The sequence below is a fragment of the Rhodnius prolixus genome, unplaced genomic scaffold (assembly GCF_049639745.1).
Source record: "Rhodnius prolixus isolate KJV_2025 unplaced genomic scaffold, Rpr scaffold_46, whole genome shotgun sequence".
NCBI classification, from domain to species: domain Eukaryota; kingdom Metazoa; phylum Arthropoda; class Insecta; order Hemiptera; family Reduviidae; genus Rhodnius; species Rhodnius prolixus.
The window spans coordinates 8,809-30,488 of record NW_027411621.1 but is presented as its reverse complement, the minus strand read 5'-3'; the positions used below and the strand labels follow the sequence as shown (position 1 = coordinate 30,488).

Sequence of the window (21,680 nt, the reverse complement as noted above, 5' to 3'; positions counted from 1 at the left end):
CATATTTTGAAAGTTTATTGCTTCTTCTTGGCCGTAGATGGCGCAAAGTAATTGAATAACGAAGTTAAATGTAATACAAGAATGTATGTATTGTTCCAGCTGATTCAAATTTGGCGGTTCTTATAGGAAATGGATGCTCACAAAACTTCTCATTTGCAATGCCAGCCATATTGGGGAAAGCAACTAATAAACCTAATAAGTCTCTTTCATCTCGCAGTGCGCCTATCCGGACATTCTTCAAGGTATTAAACACTGATAAGCTCCCAGATCCCAAGTGTAATGTAAACATTGTTGGTAAAGACTATAAAGGAAAATTAAGGGTTGCTTTAGATCCATGCATTGATCGTTTAATTTATAACGCTTTGAAAGATTTAAACGATTGCCAAAAGAACAAAAAAGTAGAGACTAGAAAGGAAGCATGCTTTACAAAGCTAAAATCATTATTTTCTACGGGCAAGGAGGTCGACAAGAGTTGCCGTACAGTTTTTCAACAGCATAAATCTTGGTCAGTAATAGTAGCGACATCAAAGAGAGGAAGGAAGTCGAGCAAAAAGAAAGAAAATTCAATTGATGAAAGAATAAAACTACTTGGAAAAAAAAAATCTATTGAATGTGCTTGTGAGGAAGTGGCATTTCCTCGCTATGCCAGAAGTGCACCCTCGAAACGTCGGCTGAGTAGACTTTTTGGGAAGAGCAGTTTAAGCAGAAGTTCCTCACAGAATAAATGCTCTGATATTTCTGTTATCAAGAATCAATGCTTATCTGATCCAACTGTAGTTATATACGAGGATCTTGAGAAAATTGATTCTTTATGTAAATCTAGATCCAAAATTGATTTCACAGAAAACCAATTATCTAAAATAAGTTTAAAATGTGTTAAAACTAATGCCAGTATAAAAAGATCGCCGATTGTGAGCGGAAGGCTTTCATGGCATGATATGGCCGCTGAAGAAGTTCCTGCAGACAAACCTTCTCAGGCTACTTCTAGTCTTTTTGATGAACCTGGTGTATCTGTTGATACCCACAAAAGAGATCTTGATTACATAGTACAGAAGAAAATTAAAAAAATAGAACAAGAATCCGAGAGCGAAAAGGAAGAATATTCGAGTTTGAAAAGGCGGCAAAAAGAAAAACTCTTGGGCCCAACAACAATTCAACCAATATTGTGTATAAATGGCAAAAGGATTTATTTTTCCACTAATTCTTTCGCCCCTAAGAAAAATACAAATGCCACTTTGTTATTGAAGAGTGCAGATGAATTTTTACAACAAATAACAGACACAGGAATCATTGATAGACCAGAAAATGTACGCATTATTACACCCTACAAAATATCTTCAATTGAGAAGAAAACTACACCTGATGGCAGTAAGAAGATTGAGGTATTCTTTGCTGGCGGCCAAACCATGACCATTCTGACTAAGTACAATAGAGAACAGAATCATTCTGAATCTCATTCTTCTGAAGATACATCTTCGCAAGACAAATTTTCGTCTGAAATAAAAGAACCTTTTCAAAATGCCATCAGTCTATGTAGTTGCCATCAAACAGCTGAAGTTTACACAGTAAACAATGAAAATGTCACCAACCAGAAAGCACTGAGTTGTACGGTCAGCTCATGTAATTCTAAATTTAAAGCTGTTGATGGCTTTAAATCAAGCAGTAAATTGATTGAAGTAAGTAATTTTAAACCTTCCAAAAAAAATGTTTCCAAAGGAAGTCTTATTTTGCCAAAGAAAAGTTATAATGGAGTAGAGAAGCATAGCAAAAAAGACATATCGGTTTTCACGAGTGTTAAATCAAGGCCAATGTTATCCAATAGTAAATTTAAAGCATTACTCCCACATTTTAACAAATCAGAATCCTTTCATGACAAAGTGGGCAAGAGTTTGAATTCGGCTGTTTGGGGCATAAATAACAATATCAACAGTCATAATGCTCATAGATTGAATAGAGAGTTTTCGGTCACAGTCTACCAAGCAAACAGAGATTTAAAAAGAGTGAAAAAGAAGACCCTCAGCAAATGGGCTAGCCCATTATTGCCTCCTTCGTCTATGTCTAGAGGAGTTGGTTTGGACTCACCAACTCCAGAAAGTTAGAATGGAGGGAACGTTTGTGAAGTTGGTGGCAAAAACGAGATATTTTAATTTACTGCGATAACAAGAAGTTCACGGACACTTAAAATGATACGAATAATTCTCTTCGGCTCATGAAGACTGTTTATGCACATCACCTTCGGCCCAACATTTCATTCTGATGCAGAAATACATGAAAATTCAGCCCAACATTTTCATTCTGTTGCAGAAGTAAAAGATTGCAAGCGATAACATCAGTGTCTAATTCCGTTAGAAATTTTAAAGGTAATTTACATTTCAGAATGATAAATAAATCCAAAAGTAGCTATGTAGTAAGTAAAAGTAAACATATTGTAAGATAAACTTGAATTAAAGAAAATTAAAAGAAATCATGGAAATCATTGGAACTAATCTGAACAGAGGGATAATAGAGAGGGCCCAGCGTGCGCAGACATGCTGGGGAAGCATACTAGGATCCGTTAAGTCGGCAAACAAATCGTTTCTACTAAATATTTACGAGACGTACAGATGATTGTACAACCTCTTCCAATCAAACCTGCCAACATGTCTTTGCTATAGTATCTAACACGAATTGTCTTAGAAAATTTAGTGATGATCTCTTACTCATTCAAAAGATGGATTGTCTAATTTTAAGACTACGTTCATTTAAAAAAAAAACATTTACATCGTTACAGTGTTGGCGCTTGCAATTAGTGTCTCTATAGTAATAATCTTTTACTCTAAAGCGATTTTCATTAGTTTCACTAGTTTTTGGATAAAGCTGTGCTAAAATTATGATGTGAATACTCACACCCACTTTCCGGTCCGCAGTCGTTTATGTAATTAAACTTTCTTGAAATAGAAATTTTTTCCTGAAAAGATACTGTAGGCAGTCTTTTAGTCTCTATTTTACTGTAGGCAGTCTTTTAGTCTCTATTTTAATTATAATAATACAAAAAAAATAACGCTTAGTTAATTTACGTGGTCGTCTTTTCTCTTTTTCACCACCAATCACTATTTTTTATTTTTCATTTACATCTGTCTAATATTATTATTAAGTGACTCTTGCAGGGTGGAGCCCCTACAATACTTTCAATATTATTCAATAAGGAAGGGATTAGCTATGCGGTTAGCGTATTGGATTCCCACGCGGAGGACCCGGGTTTGAATCCAGCTGCTGACCCTTAGATTTTCTCTTTCTAGGAGCTTCTTACAGCTCACTGTCCGGTGATGGACAGTCTTGTCTGTAACGAGAGAACACTGTCCGGAGGCCGGCAGTGCACTGAAAAAAACTCCGGGCGCCAATAACCTCAGATGTTGACTTCTGCCATTGTGGAAGTAAGCAGTCTCAACACATCCGAAATCCAACTGAAATCAACATTCGCCCAAATTTCAAATCAATGATAGAAAATTGGAAAAAGAAATTCTGTATGATTTGATTTCCGGTCAAGCATGGAATTTGAACACCAATTTGATACTCATAAATATTAAGAGTGTACTGTATTATGAATTAAAACTGCCCGGTAGGAAAAGGGCAGCATAAGGGTTGAAAACTCCACGAAAAAACATCTAACAAATTGTTCCTTTTTTCATATCAGAAAATTTTCTTTAAAAAGTAGGGCCCTAAGCTCGTTAATAACCGTAATTTCTTGTGTTTAGCTTTTTTCTTTTACTCAATCCTTACACTGATCAGCAAATAAATAATTTTATTCAATTGAGTGGGGGTATGATTAGCAGTTAGTGGACGGTTGGGAATGTGTGTGTTCTTCTTTTCGCAAATACGGTAGATTATTTGGTAAATAGAGTGGCGGAGGTCGTGGGAAGAGTAGCCTTGGCCTTTGCGGAGGGCCGCATATTGAATGGCGGCGCGAGCTCGGCCGGGTCGCCGCTAGGTCTAGCTTGGCCGCGCACGCGCGCTCAGCACTCCACCCCGCCCCCGCCGTCACTGCCACCTCCGGCAACAAACCCCAAACACACCAGTAATCCGCCGGCCGCCGCGATCTCTTCCTTTGTCGCTTTCCTTACCTCAATCTATAATTATATTTATATGGATACTTAGTTATATATAAATATATACATGTCTCAATAACTGACAAACTCTTAACACTCTCCGTAATATATATATATATATATATATATATATATATATATATATGTATATATTAAGTATATAAATATTAATTATTAGTTTTATAAAGAAATAGTTGGAAGAAGATAATACTGATGGTCTCATTAAGATTGCCAGACTCTGAGGAGTACATCGAGGCGCGAGGTCGTGCCTTGGAGACTGGCCTCGCACCTACCAGAGCTTCCAACACCAGCTCACGTAGACTGTTCGTCAACTCGCTGCTGGTCGACTTTGTCATGGATACTTTAGTTACTAATACCACACCGTCTGCTTCCTCTTCGCCGAGTTCGTCAGCTGCTGGTGCGGTGGCAGATCTGCCGGACTCCACCTCTAACCAAACTTATCAACATCTCTTTTATAGGCATTCAATCGCCATGACCATCGTGTTCTGCGTCGCCTATTTAATCGTATTCATTGTCGGCTTGATCGGCAACTGTTTTGTTATAATGGTGGTCTACAGATCGCCTCGCATGAGAAATGTGACTAACTTCTTTATTGTGAATTTGGCGGTCGCTGACATCCTGGTTATAGTATTCTGTCTGCCTGCAACTCTCATGTCTAACATTTTTGTCCGTAAGTAAACAAACTAAATACTTTTTAATTCCGAATTTATTAACATCTTTCTTGGTAGATTAGCACTGTAACAAACATACATCAAAATATCAAATAGTTGAAAAAAAAAAAAAATCATTCAAAATAATATAACCCAATCCAATTAATTTATGAATAACAAAATTTAAATATCTAATTATTTATCTAACAGGGATAAAAAATATGACACACAATTTAGAAAGCAAAGGGTAAATAAAGTATATTAGGGATAAGTGGAAGTTCTAAATGAGAGCGAGCGATGAAAGTAAGAAGAAAATGGCGGCGCTCAGCAGGAAGAGGGGTAGGGGTGATATTGGAGTTGAGGTGGCGTTGGGCCGCGTCTGTGTGCAGATTTGGGAGCACTCGGAACACGCGGTGCGTGCAGCTGATGCCCTGGCCGGACTCGCCCCCCCCCCCAACTCAACTAACAACTAATCAGAGGAAGTGAAAACTGACCAAACTCCGATATTTTTCAGTAGATCGCAAGCGCTAAATGAATAATATTTTCAAATATTAATGTGAGATTCGACCTCTCATTCCGTTTTTATTTTATTTTTCATTTTACAATGTTTATTTGTTTGTACTTGAGTACTTATTTATTGATTCATTGAATAAAGTGAATAAATTCATTGCTTCTTATGTTGTACTTGTGCTGATTCATTCCAAGATGAATCTTTAGTTCAAAAAACAGCGTTTTCTGCTTTCATGAAACTTTCTTTTTTCAGCTTCGCCTTTACTGATTTTTGGTAATACCCAATTGCTCTGTTCGCACCTCATTCTTGAAATAAGTTTTACTGTTTTTAACGTATTTTCAAGGGCGTTCCTCACAATTTTCTCACTTTTTTTACTTTCTCTTACAAATATTGCGATCGCGTCAAATTTTTGATTTGAGTTTTATTGAAAATATGCGTTTAAGTTCCTTCGATACGTTTTGGTCAGTCTTTTCCCTAAAGGGCCAATTCAGTATTATAAAACAGGGCTAAATGGATGAGTATTGCTGAAATTCCAAGTGAAAATTTCCAAACTTGAAGTGCCATTTCGCAGAATAGTAATCTATTAATTCTTTAAGATTTTCTTGAAAAAAGTTTTTTCCATTTTCTTTAAACTTGCTTTTCACACAGTATTAGTGCGAACTATTATTATTGAGACAATGGGCGGGCCAAGTTCCCCAGGCAATGCAGTCAAGGGGCTTGGCACTTGTGTTCGTCTACACCTTCTTTTTTGTTACATTTTTTAGAACGTTTCGATTAAACGAGCTCTTTGGAGAGGAGATGGATAATCGGTATGTTTTCTTTTAAAGGGCGGTTAAATGTCTTAATTTAATTCCGAGTTAGAAGAAAGTTAGAAGTAAACAAGCCAAAGTACTGCCACTGGATTTGTTCTCAGAATGGTTTTTACTTTTTTCGAAAAGTTTTCTAAAGTTTCTCTAGACTGAATTTGTATCAAAAGTTTTTATTTTAATAATTTTTCCAGAAAGATTCGTTTTGAGCAACATTTTGAACAGCATCAAAATGTTGCTCAAAATGTTGAGAATCGCAGTAGTTTGTTAGGGTGTTACACTAATTTTTCAAACTTTTAGGATAGATATTTATATCAAGTTAAGGATCAAACCTTTGATATTGAGTCCTAGAGCAAGAGTTGACTCATTAGGCTGACATATAAAGTCATGTATATATACATATTATGAATATCAAATACAAATGTTCCAATCAAATCTCATTCTACTCAAACATAAATATCGTTGTATTTTATGAAATTGTAAATTTGGAGGATATGTTCCCATCGTCCTGAGATAATACAGTGTGCAAGGGGATTGGGACATCCCGACCTAAGGAGAGCCTCCCACAATCCCCCCTTACTATGTTTACCTGTTTGGGTATTATCATTAACATTACATTTATTAGAAACATAATTTCTGGTGACGAGATATGCGAGATATAAGGAGGAGTTAGGTAAGTGCTATTTTAGATATTATGCGGAATAACCGTAATTCCCAGTCGGAAGAATGTCTGGACTAGACTGGAAGGGTTTTCCGCATTTCCGGTTAACATCTAGCCAACTACCCAAGGGATTCATTTGATATTTCAGAGTAGGATGAAAACATTATCTCAGAAGTTATGGTGTTCTGAGAGTGCTGTGAAGTTACATTTTCTCAACATTTTATTGCAATGGACATTTGTAATGTTGTTTAGTGGTGCTCTAGTGCTGTGAACACGTATTTTAATAAAAAGTGTAAGGCTACAATAATTTTTGGAAGTTAGTGTGAATTGTGATTATTTGTTATAAATTAATGAATTATTAATTGAAAAATTTATATAGCACGCTACTAAGATTGCTTATCCTGGATTGGTGGTTCCGAACTCTATAATTCTTTTAAATATTTCTATTTCATTTAATTTTTAAAATTTAAGGCACGTTAAAATCTGAGGTCATTGGAGCCCGGCACTTTCATTGCGTACTGCCGACTTCCGGACAATTCTGTCTATTAACTGACCATGAGCTGTAAGCTCATGCTCCTAGGAAGAGAAAATGTAAGGGCCATCAACTGGATTCAACGGAATCTCCGCTAACCACTCCGATGTGTGCTAACCACTCATCCCTTTTCTTGATACTAAAATTATCGTCCTAATTCCCTTCAATAAAATTTTGTTTTTTAAATTTATTACGAATTTATTTATTTATTTAAAACATTTAAGCTGTCGGCTTATTTTAGGAAGTTACTATAATTAATATGCCGATACTTGGCAAAATAATAATAAAATGATGGTTTGGTTTTCGAACGTTGTTGCTAGATTTTTCTTGGAATATTGAGGAGCGGTTAATAAATTTTTTAGACAATTTTGTTTTATACCGTCGTTTCCGTAAAGGATTGATAAAAAAGACAAAAAGTACACCAATGAGCGAGTGCCTAACATTTCATTCACGCTTCAACTAATAATTTCAGCCAGTTAGAAATATGAAATATGATATGTAAAAGCTTACGTGCTTATTCAAATTTTATAACAATAATATAATACAGGATCTTCATTTTATTAAGGACAAAAGAGGGCCTGTTGTGTCATAAATGGAAGGTAGGCGTGGTTTAATAAACTGTTCTTGCTTCTGATTGGCTCTTCAACCAATCTACTTTCACACGTCCATTCTTCACTGTGATTGGCCAATTCTTTATTGCTAATCATTACTATGAAAAATAATAGTGTATTTTTTTTACTACTTCCCCCCCCCCGTAGGTATTTAATGAAGTATCAAATTATGCAATAGAAACTTTTCTTTATAAAAACATAAAAAATAAAAGATTTTCCTCGCCTAATGTCTTGTTTTCTATTTTAACCCTTAACTTGACAGAATTTTATTTTTTTAATATCAAAATAATATTCATACCACTTAGCCCTTATGACCCAAGCATGTCTAGAAAAAAAAAACTAAAAAAAGTCTCATGAGAGTAGTTTAAAAAAATCATATGTATCTTGTGGGATACATTGCCAAGAGCATTAATAAATACAACAATTTTTTAAATTCTAATGTATCTCCACAGATACATTATCAAGAAAAGGGTTATTAATGTAAGGGTAAAGAGAAAATGGTGCAATAATGGTGGTTATTTTCTTGTGAAGTAGGTATAAAAAATTGTCGGTCATGTTTCTCCATTTTGTATAAAAGAAAATTGTTCTCCGCTATTTTGTTTCTTTATTTGCTGTTATTTAACGATTTATTAAGATTTAATTATTAATAGTTTTATATCTCCATCTCAATCAATTTATCTAAATCAATCAATCTAAGTTAAATGGATGCTACACTTAATTAAACAAATATTTTGATTTTGGAAATAGCCAGCATAAGGAAAGATTATTGTTTCTATTATCGTGTCATGAGCTCAATTCTGTTTATATGGGATCTACCCTGTCACAATCGCCAATATATACAATACTATACATACACCACGTATGTATCCATACAGAACGTGTGCCTGTGTGTTAATCGTCTGGCTTATCCAAAAATGGCAAATCTAATTTAATATTGAGATTTGGATTATTAGCTATCACGAGTTAGTTTTGCTAAATGTGAGAATTGTAGTTATTTATGTATTCTTGAAAGCTTCTTACATGCTTCCTCTGCGCGTCTTTCCACAGGCCTTCCGGCTCACAGACAGATACTATACGGGCTGGACAAATAATTAAGCTTAGAATAAAACTTAATGACTTTCACAAGGAAAATATGTGCATCTATTTTTGGTACCGGACCTATTTCCTAGATTATAATATTTATCGGATATCTCAGTTTGGACAGAGTGCAGTAGAATGAGTTATCTCATGAGGCAAAAGTAAGCATTTGGGGGGGGGGGTTTCTTCCCTGGCAGATGTTTGAGATATTCGTTAGCAATTAAATTAGACACAGGTGTTGATTCATACTAAGGTGTATTACTTTATTGAACATTGGAAGAGTCTGCGGCCTTAATTTTACTGTTCATCTCAATACAAGTGACTCGGAAGAGTTAGTTACCAGAGTTTCATCATTTCTCAAAAATTTGCCTCAAAGAAAATCTTATCACAGTTTCACCTTCCTCAATTAATGGAGATAAAAATAAAATTAAAGCATACATTAGGATGTAGTTTAGTTAAGGAGCGGCAGAGTGTAGAGACGGCGGTATTGATCTCAATGGGCGCGAACAGTGCCCAGGTGTCCTAGCTACCTGTGCCAATCTTCTCATATTCACCTTTCTTTGCCCATCCCATTAAATTCTATGTAATTTCGCTTTATTCATAATTATATGCTACCAGCCAAAATACATAAAGCAGTATTAAATAATGAATACGTTTTCGTTAATAATTTCGTATATTAAAGAATTATTTCAGAATTCGGGAGGTCACCTAAATTTTGATAATATTTGCTCTAGAAAAACCATACTCACTTACGGCGGAGAGCGTCAGAACGTTATATTCTCAGTCGCAAACGAGGAATTAATGGATATAAGTGACTGCGTATGCAAGTACCAACAGGCAAACATTACTAGATAGAAGTTACTAGATAGCGAATTCATTTTTGGACATTTTAGATGCATTAAACAGAAAGTAAGGGCGGTGATGAATGCAACATAGGGGCGGTTATGAATGTGAAAATTTACGTCAATTTGAATTCACCAGTTTCTTTTCTTAAAAATTTTCTACTCTCGTAAAATAAATGATAATGGTTGACAGATCGACGTCGCAAAAGTCTTAGTACCAAAAATCTTTTCCAAATCCCGAGTTGACCAGTCAAACTAGACAGATGAGTGTTCGACATCGCCAGAAACTTGTTGTAGACGTGCCTTTGAAATCACTTGACGCTGTACATCCTACGGAAGAGGAGTTGGCCATACATATGTGAGGCAACTCTAAAATTATTATTAATGTCAACTCAGTAATTCTTGGCCCAATTCTGAATAAATTTGACAGGATCATAAAGAGTATATGGTTCCCTTTAACAGTTGAACAAGCTATGCTGCTAACACACCTATTAAAAGGAAGTAAGGCAATCTTGCCGTGTTCGCAATTTAATTTCTCTCACATCTCGAGAGGAGTAGGGTTGAATCGCAGTTTAAAAGGGCTTTTTCGTTTGCCTTTCAATAATGTTTTTATTAAATCTTACAGATAATATTAGAAACATCCACTGTGCTAGTGGAAATATGTTATTAATTAATTGTACACATATTTAGTTTATTTCTTACTGTACTGACGTTCCTAGCATCTCCACTACTGTTTATTGCCTTCTAGAAAAATTTGTCACTACCTGTTACAATAGTCCGCGTACCCTCATATAGTACCTATTGTAAATTACGTATAAGTTCTCTTGGCTATAAAAAATATAAACATCAATATTTTGTCCTAACTACCTGTGTATCAAGTTAAGGTTTTTTGTTATTTTTCCCCTTAATATGTAAATATGTTCCCTTTTAATCTGCACTAATATTATCTGATGAGTGTATAGAGGGCGCTAAGCTTGAAACCTCAATTTCTGTATTATTTCATTTTTGTGTATATATGTGAAGTTTTGTAAATAAATAAATAATTATTATTTTTACTTAATTACATTTTCATTAATATGTTTCAGAATTTATTGAATATCATGGAGCCCTGATCTGGCTTTTTCATCTATAAAATACATTTGTCTATTTATTCAGTTAAGAAATATATTTTCCAGTGGCCAATTCATTTAGATTGATGGTAGCACGAGCTATTACACACTTTAAACATCTGGTGATGACGATGTTCTCTGCCACTATTTTGAAGGTTCAACTTACAAATTTATTTCTACTCTTACTAAAGTGTAATGTGTAATTCTCGAAAAATGGCCCTAAAAGGTTGTATTTAAAAGGATATATAAAAAGTTATATATTTAAATACTAGAAAGATTATAATAGTAGAAACAAGAAGTCTGTGTGTAAGTGACGCATAAACGAAATTTACAGAAATTCTTGGAGCTGATTTCGAGAAAATTGAAAAAAACTTGAATAGCGAGGTTTTTCTTCAAACTTTATTTTAGGGACAGTTTTAATCCTACTTAAAAAAGTACCCAAGAAATAGGGCCGAACATAATAAAAAATGATATTTTAGAGGGATCTGGTCATCTGCTCTTTCAAAAGTATGGATAACTATTCGGGTATTTTGGAAAAAACTTTTTCCTGATAAAGTAAAAGATTTAAATGTTTGTAAACAATATTCGAAGATTAAATAAAATCGTAAGAGTCGTTTTCGGCATGATCACAATAAGTGACAAATCTGTTCAGTCAAGTCGCACTTTAGGTCAGTTTAAAATTTTTGTTGCATGTTTAATTTCTTAATAAAATTATAAAGGTGGTAGAAGCAGCACAGTAACCTTGAGAGGGAACTCTTACCATCCCTTTTTCCTAAAAGTACCCCTGCTCAAAAGGAAAAATGACACAAATACAATTTTTATATCTACATATTAAAAATTAGTATTAAAATTTTGGAGGGTTATTGTGATCAGTGGAATCTCTCTGTGAACTTGGCCAAATCAAAAATAATGATCTTTCGGAACGGTGGAAGGTTGGCTTCTTCGGAGAAATGGTATTATCGGGGTCAAAGAATCGAGGTGGTGAACAGATACAAATACCTCGGCATCATTCTAACTCCTCGCCTATCCTTTTCTGCCCACCTAGAAGAGAGAATCTCGGTAGCCAAACTTGGTTTAAATAGAGTGTGGCATAAGTTCATTTTGAATAAAAATGTCCCATTAGACGCTAAACTCCAAGTTTATAAAAGTGTTTCGCGTGCTGTGGTTTGCTATGGTGCCCAGGTCTGGGGTTTTCAGTGTTATGATTTATTAGAGAAATTTCAGAGATTCTTCATTGAGAAGTTATTTTCTCTTCCTTCTTCTACGCCAAATTACATGCTTACAATAGAATCAGGTCTGGAACCTTTTGAGACTTACACTTTATCTTTGCACTTTAAATATGTTCTTAAAACTCTTTCTTTTTCTGATAATAGACTTACTAAAAAAATAGCTCTCCAAATTATCAATAAAAAACTTTTTTGGTTCAAGCATTGGCTCTCTTTGGCAAGGTTGTACTCCCATGGCTTTGAGGGTTGCCTCGCTGATCTTCCTAACTGGCGCAGTCAGCTTTTCTCTCTTGTTTCTGCGATCAGGGAATCTCTTTCTGAGCAGTCACTAAACAGAGCGGTTATGTCCGAACGTTTTCCTTTATATAGTTTCTTAGTTCGTGAACATAAAGATTGCGTAACGGCCTCTTTTCATGACAAACTAAACATCCTTGACCTGCGTTGGTTTTTCAAGCTCCGAGGAGAGCTTCTGTATTTGAACCATAGGCCTTGGTTAGATAGAGACTTTGACGAAGAAAAGTGTTCTCTGTGTAATTATAATGTTCGCGAGGAGATTTACCACTTTCTGGGGGAATGTCCTCTACTATCTGAGTTTCGTCAAATTTATTTCAAAAAGGCTACTCTCTCCAGGGAGGAGATCATTGGGTTCTTGTCTGGCCAGGTCCAACCTTGCCCGCTGCTACGCTATGCTCGCCATGCCTGGAGGGTCAGGTATCACTGGCTTTCTGACATTACTTAGAATAGACATTATAGGATAATTCTAGAATTTTTGAATTGTAATTTCTTTATTTATTTTATTTTTTCCTTCCTTATTTTTCTTTTTAAACAAACGTGTTTTTCCTTTTTGATTTTTCTTCTCAATAAGTTTGCTACAATTTCTTTTTGTGTATAGTTTAATGGTAGTAGATAATTTATTATTGTTTAAATTTATATTTTTTATTTGTACTCTTTATTCACTTATTTTACTTATTATTTACTTATTTTTTCTTTAATTGTTCATGCTGTAAACTCTGGCAGACGGCATTTGCCATTGCCTATATATTATGTTTTTTTTCATAATTGTACTGTACAAGTCTTAAATAAAAATATATAAAATATAAAATATAAAATATTAAAAATTAGTAGAAAAAGTTTGAAATAAATCGTTGGAGCCGTTTAAAGTCCTCATTTATGCAGTTGTAGGGCACATTTTATTTTTATTTTAACTAGAAATATATGTAAATAATTAAACAAAACCCTAATGATAGTAAGTGAAATCAGTTTAGAAAAATTAAAAAACAAATTTAAGTAAAGCACAAGATCTTTAGAAAGATTTTAACCGACTGAATCAGAGAGAGCCAAAAGTGCTCTTGGCTTGAGCTGTTGGCAGTTCGGCGACCTCGTAACTCCACGTGCAGTTTCGTTTTGGCGTCAACCCTTCCTTTCTCACTCCCTGTTTTCCTCTTGCGCTCCGATCTTTGTGTGAGAAATATAAGATTGCCGCCTTGCTCTTTTTGTACTATCACTCCCCTCCAAGACTATCAACCATCCCCCCCACTCTATTAACTCTTCTTTGCCACGATTCTGAAAATAAGACTAATAAATTATTAGCCCATATCTAATAAATTCCGAAATAGGCACCCACATAAATATCCCTTTACATTCTCTCTAGTCTTAAAAGTTTGCCATGTTCTGGTGTGAAATGTCATGTTTTGTAATGATTTTTGGTCTTATTAATATCGTACCCACATTAATATTGTGGCTTCAACCAACAACCATCTATTGACAAAATGTTTTTTTAACTATTTTTGATATATTTTGACGATATTTTATAGAAATATGGTGTTTACTCATTAGAATTTATATGCTAAGGTCTTGTTTCCTCATTAGAATTTATGTGCTAATGTCTTGTTTACTCATTAGAATCTATATGCTAATGTGGTGTTTACTCATTAGAATGTATACGCAAATATGTTGTTTACTCATTAGAATTTATATGCAAATATGGTGTTTACTTTAGAATGTTTACGCAAATATGTTGTTTACTCATTAGAATTTATATGCAAATATGGTGTTTACTTTAGAATGTTTACGCAAATATGTTGTTTACTCATTAGAATTTATATGCATATATCGTTAAGTTAATCTCCATCAACCACCCTCCTCTAAAACAAACATGCTTTACATTAATTTATGAGCTACAATAGTCCATCTTGGACGGCGGCATAGGCTAATTCCAGCTAATTTGTGTCAAACTATCCTTAAAAGGTAAAAATGCATGAAGCTTAAGCTTTACATTTCAAACGAGACCCACCGAGGACACCGTTACAACTTACCGATTAAAATCTTTCAAGCGGATGTAGCTCTTAGCAAAATGGATTTTCAAATATTGTGAGACTATTACAACATTTTGAGACAGATTGCATCAATGAAAAGCATTAAACATTTTTCCAGGGAAATCGATCGATTATCATTTTAAGATAAGAGGTGGTGTGAAAGTGCTATTTCGGTAAAGTGAACAATCCTGTTCCAATGTATTATTTCGGAGGATTGAATGAGTTCCTAAATGATATTTATTACAAGTAAATGTGGTTTGAAAGAAGTTCTACTACCGGTAGTACTTTTACTGAAAGAATTTTTCACTTTTTTTATAGTATTTTCTAAAATGGCGAATACCTTTACTGTTCTATGCACATTGCAATTCATATTGCTTGAACTTAGTAATTGTTTGAAACATTGTTCCAGAAAAATTCGAGGAACTTCTGGGAGATAGGCGCTTTGGTAAGGTTTCTTTTAAGTCCCAATGCAGATCTTGATTCACGATCTTGATTCTTGTAACTAATTGAAGGAGTTAAGTGGGGGTAAAACTAAAATTGCGAGTGTGAGAATAATTCCTCAACCTGAAATACCATCTTACTGTGTGGATAATTTATTTTTTAATTGTTTTTTAGAAAATGCTTCCAGCGTTTTCTCTCTAATCAAAAGATTTTATCTGATTACATTTTGTGAGAAAATTTGTTTGGACATTTTCCAAAAAATTAGGTAAAATGTTTCCGCAAGTCAAGAACTGGAGAATTTTAGTAATAGAAAATCGTGTGTGTTTTCATTTCTTAGTTTCCATTAGTATTGTTGCGATCATGCCAAGTTTGCCTAATCGATTTTTATAGTCAAATTTTTTGAGGCCCTTCACTCTAAAAATTTTCTCTTAAAATTTTGGTGTTTTTGGGTAGTATGTCTGTTTGTATGCATGCTAAGTATAAATATGCGTTTAAACCGATGAAACGCACCTAATGATACTGAATAATGATCTGAATAACGGGAACACTATAACCTACTAATTCACCCATATAAAGGGTAAAATGGGAAAGAATGTTTTTAATATGGCGATTTGGTTCTACACAACTGTACATGCAATATATTTCACATCAATGTCATAGATTTTTCAGAACTTCAAACCCAATTATTTTTTAATGCTTAATATAAAAGTGATAATTATTTTAGAAGTTTAAAGGATCATAAAAGTTTTATAATCTACGAATACTCCCGCGCACTCATTTTTCACGAATAATTCTTCTCAAACCCCTACCTTTAGTTAGTTAGCTGGTCGGTTCAAAGTAATAAAAAGCACCTAATTGCGATTTTAGTACTACTTTTTAGAAGGGGTAAGAGAAATTGTATAACGATTGTGTTATGTCCCTCAGATGGAAGAAGTGCAGAAGTACCACTGGCTCAGTGAAGAAGTGTGTGGGGAAGGGAGGTTTTTACTTCGAGCTTTAAAATAAGATAAATTATAAATTCTTAATAAAATGAACCTCTCAGAGGGAGTAAAGCGAAAAACCCATTACCTGAAATTATAATTTACCTTAAAAAGAAAAAGAGTAATTATATTACCCTAATTAGGAAATTAAAAGTAAAATAATCGCCCATTTTGGGCAGGGCTCAACACCTAGCTACCAATTAGGATCGTGGACAAAGGCGGTAGCTCATACTTTACTAACCTTTTTTTTTTTCTAACAAATATAAAGTAGCTACTGGGATTCGAACTGGGAATCTTCCTCTTACAAATTCTACAATCATAATTATTGTAATAATAAAATATATTAAGAAGGAAAAAAAAATTAAGCTGTGGAAGAGAAGTGAAGCCCTGTGCTTGCTATTACTGGGACCTAACTGCCGTTCTACGTTAGCTGCGAGCTAAAATTTCAGTGGTTAGCTCAACCCAAATAGACTACTTATAATATCACGTTGCAATATCGTTCCATGGTTGCTTAGCCTCATATTTCTTCATGTATAGCTCCCAGCTTTTTTCCCATTAGATTTAAAACAATAACTGTTCAAGAATCAAGATTACCCACAATGTGGTTGCTGGCCAGAAGCGTGCAGCAGTGTCTGGAACCTCTCCTTATATTACGTTGTTGGTCATTCTTTCTTCACTTAATGCATTCTAATTTTAGCAATTTTCCATCCTAAACCTAATATCGATAACCAAGGAATTAAATCTTTCCTCTTTTAGCGGTGCATTAAATTTTGCTGGCCCCTCGACATAAAATTAAATTTAAAAAAAAAAAGTATTTTATTTTGAGCACGTTTTCATAAGCCCTAAACTTATTTTACTTTTCCTTGAAAATGGTGAAGGAACTTACATATGATTGGCTATTTCTTCTTAGAAGAGGTAAGAGAAAGTGAACTCTTGATTTCATAATTTCCCAAAAAAGTGGTAACCTAACCTAACCTTGTAGATATAGTGTAATTTCCCCAATGAGTGATTGGTGCTGCACGAGAAACGAGACAAATCTCGGTCGAGACCGAGACCGAGACGAGACTTGAGCAACCGAGACCGAGACCGAGATCGAGACATGATATTTATCTCGTCGAGAAATCTCGGTCTCGTCTCGGTTTTTCAAATATTAATTTTTAGCTACAAAATTATAAAATTGTGTTCTTTATTAATAAATAATCATTACGGGTATTGAATTAATTATTAAAAGATACGATTTTATTATATATGTTCAATATTACTACATCTATTTGACTTCGAATTACATAAGTAAAGTAAGCAAAGTAAAGTAATCGTCTATTTTTTTCAGGCGGGGCTTTACGTCCAACTACCAATTAGGTGTCGCGGACGGAGGCGACTAGCAAACATATTTTACTATAAATTTCTCGTATTAAACATTAAATAAAATCCAAGGCCTAAGACCGGGAATCGAACCCAGTACCACAATACACATTAGCTTCGCAGGTCTCGCACCGCTCGGCTACCGTGGCGGCCCCCTTCGAATTACATAATTTTTACATAAATTCACTAAATTTCACTATTAATAATCTAATACTTTGAACTTTGATATTATTTGAATTATATTTTAGAATTTTGGAATTAGTGAATTTGAAAATAAAGACTATCTATTTACTTACCTAAAAAATATTGCCACAAATTTTCGATTTTAAGATACACTTTGCCCAAGCAATGATACATAAAAGAACTTTTACTGAGTCAGAAGTTAGAGAAGATCTTCTATTGGTCATTATCATCACAGCTTGCGAAAATAATCTTTCCGATGGCACTGAAGTTGCACAGATACTAAAAATATCTTTCGCCATTCTAAACAAATTTTTGAAGGAATTCTCAAGTGTTTTCCACCATTCTAAAATGTCAACGTCTACTGGTGCTTGGTCTAATTTGGTGTAATTAATTATTTCTGTCTTCCATGCTTCGGTGATATTTGCTGATTTTTGAGCAAATGGTGCAAAAATATTGATACAGTCGTCTTCGTCGTCAAAACGTGAATCATCAGATTCTTTATCTTCACCAACAGTCATAACTAATGGAGCGGGAAGTTTGTTGGGAGGTGTATTTTTTATTTCACGAATCGACTTGTTATAGCAGGCAGATATGTTATTTGGGTCTTTCATTTGGCGCGTTCTTAACATCTTTTTGAAATTATATAAAGATATATAACAGTGATAGTAATATATGATGCATTGAAGTGTAAGTAGTTGTCTTCTTTTACACACATTTTCATTACCAATATATAAATTAAAATAATTATTAGAAAATAATAACATTTTTTGAAAAGATTATTAATAGCAAACCGCTTTTAATACTTAAACAAAAATTCAAAAAACCGAGACCGAGACCGAGATATCTCGACGAGACCGAGACCGAGACCGAGACTTGAGCGACCGAGACCGAGACCGAGACTTGAGCGACCGAGACCGAGATCGAGACACATAAAGTCTCGCCTCGTCTCGGTCTCGTGCAGCACTATGAGTGATGAGTGTCTCCCCCTAGAAAAATAAACTTGGACTTATTAATTTCAGTTAAGATCGGCAAGAGAAATGAAGTTGCGATAATTGGACCATTTCTAAAAAGAGGCATGAGATATTCTGTTATTCCGACATTTTCTTTTTTATTTTAGGCAAGATAAAGAAAAACTAACAACACATGTTAGTACTAACTAACAGTTTTGCCAACATTATAGGAATTTTGAAGAGTTGAGAACCTGCTTTATTGAATCTTTGAGGAACTCCAGTGTGAACGCGCTGATTACACTTACTTTAGAATGTTAAAAAAATCTTAAAATATAAATCATTGCTATTTATTTAAAAAGTGAGATTTAGATCATACAGTCTGTAGTACTTAAGGGTCCTTACATTAGCGATTAGTCATGTGTTAAGGTAAGTGGGCAGAGAAGACGTATCTCTACAATTTATATATATGTGGGTGTTGAAAAGTAACAAGTCACAAGGTCATTTCGTACGAGCTGATTCAGTGCTTCCAGATAGGTAGTTATAAAATATTGACCCTCAGACGTTCTGAGGGCTGTTGCCCGAGGTCAGCTAAGTTAACGTACCGAGAGTAATTCTGCAGAGAATGTGGTCAATGGAAGATTGTCTATAGTTGCGAGCAGCTTGTCAAACTGCGCCATACGGTCTGGGGTAATTGAAAATCAGTGCACTCCGTTTATCTGGCTTTAAGAAAGAATGTCAACCTAATCAATGAGGCGGAATCAATGACGCTAAAATACAAGTAATCCTGTTCAGGAGGCATTCTCGATATATCATGGGCCTTTGATAGACTTTGGCATTGTGGTCTCCCGACAAATTTAAACGTTTTTTTCCCATCTACAGACTTCCTTATCCTAAAATAATTCTTCCCTAGATTTATTGTCGGCTCAGAATTGTCTGCAATTAATCTGATCACCACTGATATGTCGCAAGGCGAATTCCTAGCTCCATCCTCTCCACACTCTACTCTATGTATTAAATGCATAAGCGGACGACGGTCCTATCCACCCCACATTTTCCTCATCAAGGCTTCTCGATCATCCAAATCCTGTATGACCTCCTCTTCAAATCGCAAATCGCATAAAATTAAACGTAGCAAAAAGTCACCACAATATTTCACACTCAGGTAGCAACAAAAGCCGATCTGTACTTATAGTGTACGTATAAATAGTAAATAGTACAGCAGACTTAAAGGACAGAAACTAACTAAAGAGATAGACTACTTAGACTTTTAATTAGACTGCTTGCACTTTTAGGAAGTCCAAGTTATTCATGCGGTAAACACTCGCACTTCACTAAACTCTATACCCATTTGGTCATACTGGGCAGAATTATGGAGGTCCACCAAAAAATCCATCTTTCAATATTATAATTGGTAAATTCAGTATTTTTTTTTTAATGGATTTGAAGTGACATTGAAATTAATGAGAAAGCAACTTAATTCAATATTCTTTGTAACTTCATCTTTCTCATTTTTCTCAATTGTAGAATTAGAAGTTGTCCTTCAATGGATCATATTTTTGGGCGATAGCTTACCTTCATGCTCTCACAGAGTGAGAAGGAGCGTCATTACAAAGTATTAGATAAAATTTATTTGATTTCTAATTTCGTGACTGTTGCAGCTTGGGTGCTTGGATGGTGGATGTGTAAGACCGTGCCATACGTGCAAGGGGTCTCTGTCGCAGCTTCCGTCTACAGTCTGATCGCAGTTACCTTGGACAGGTAAAATCTTTGCACTCATACATATGTGATTTAATTTTTATTCACTCTCTTTCATTCAACCATGTATTTTTTTTATGAAATTTATCATCGGTTGCCACTTGGCACATACGTTTTTCATACATAACTTTATCTCGTTTTTCCGCTCTCATTTTAGTCAAAAGAGAATCATTTCAGTTTATGCTAGGTTAAAGTTAACTAACTGAGAAAATGTAGTTGCTGTATATTTACTTTTTCTGGGTTTGATTTCTTTCCAACTGTTTAGGTTCATTGTAAAAGCTGATATATTGTCCTGAGAGTATATTCATGGGACCGAATTTAATACTGAATTTCACCAAACCAGTACTCTTTATTTCCTTCAATATCAAGCGAAGGCAATTTTTGATTTTCGCGTCGTTTATAAACTTCCGTACGTTTTTTCATTTCGCTTTAATTTTAATATTATTATTAATTTGGCTACAGTTCGAGGGAGGCAGCTGCTCTTATCTGTCTTGTTAGTTACAGAAGTAGCTCATTGTTATTAATAATAAATATTTGTGAAATAGCGATTTGGAATAGAATGTCGTATTACAATATTTAGGAGCTGGAGATCTGCAATGAGATGACGTGTGAGTAGTCTTATGTAATTAAAGTTTATTAAAAACTCAATGCATCAGTCGCTTTTCATGGGTAAATAAGTATTCATTAAGAGAAAGTGATGTGACTCTCTGAACTGGACAATTGAGATGAAGCTGATGGCTAATAATGCAACTACCTACCGAAGAGGGAGCGCACTAATAATCTATGCACGCCTGGAAATGGCCAGAACAATGAAATATTGCCCTCGGCAAGAGTCCTTTACATCAGGTGCTGCAGGAGGTTTGTAGATAGCCATTGTGAGAGGGTGTTCACCTCGGACTTCTCACTCTGACGACACTTACCTGTACGGCCATCTATTACCTTTAACCTTTCATATCGCTAATTTGATGGATTTTTTCCACTTCAAGAGAACACTTCCTCCCCGCTTCATTGGTTTTAGCCACTCAGATCGGCCAATATTTCCTTCGTTTTTGATGTTCCAAATTAGGACGACCATATACGAGTATGTTATGTACTCGTATATTCTAGTTCTGCTAAACGTAGATATCGGTGCGGTATGAGGAAGTATACACTCATTCGTTGATTATTCTGGCTAATACTTCCTTTCTCTGTTTTTCTTTCTTTTTAAAGGACAAATTGTTTCTTTGAAACCACAACTCTTTATAACATATCAATATCTAGGATTTAATGGTATTTTTAGAAGAAATGGTGCTGATAATGTCCAAGAGAAAGGAAATTAGTGAGGCCATCGGCTTCTAATTCAATGAATTGAAAATCGACTAAGGTTTCCGCTAACTAAATTATTAAATGGCGTCTAAATAGTCGCAAATTATAAGAAATCTAGACAAAATAAAGTTTTTGAAATTAAAACATGCAAACCAACTAGTTGTGAACACTGAAGTTCTTCAAACTGGGTCCTTGAGTCCTCTCTACAGATTTGTTTCTTAACTTTTGCCATTGTATAATGCGCGGCTAATCAAACAA

At 34.8% G+C, this 21,680-nt stretch overlaps 2 protein-coding genes across 3 annotated transcripts in view; both read left to right on the top strand.

Moving 5' to 3' along the window:
* LOC141457654 (uncharacterized) overlaps nt 1-2,427 on the top strand; it is a 29,056-nt gene extending 26,629 nt beyond the window's left edge. Inside the window, exon 3 of one of the 2 annotated variants that reach the window (XM_074134857.1) lies at nt 100-2,427. In XM_074134857.1, coding sequence (XP_073990958.1) covers nt 100-2,099 — 2,000 coding nt within the window. In that variant the 3' untranslated portion in view covers nt 2,100-2,427. The remainder of the gene's footprint in view (nt 1-99) is intronic. The other variant, XM_074134856.1, reaches the window with a different exon arrangement.
* A 212-nt stretch (nt 2,428-2,639) lies between these two features.
* LOC141457655 (neuropeptide SIFamide receptor-like) lies at nt 2,640-21,344 on the top strand. The gene is made up of 2 exons (XM_074134858.1): nt 2,640-4,776; nt 20,021-21,344. The coding sequence occupies exons 1-2, from the start codon at nt 4,299-4,301 to the stop codon at nt 20,122-20,124; spliced, it is 582 nt and encodes a 193-aa protein (XP_073990959.1). The 5' UTR covers nt 2,640-4,298; the 3' UTR covers nt 20,125-21,344.
* The last annotated feature ends 336 nt before the right edge of the window (nt 21,345-21,680 follow it).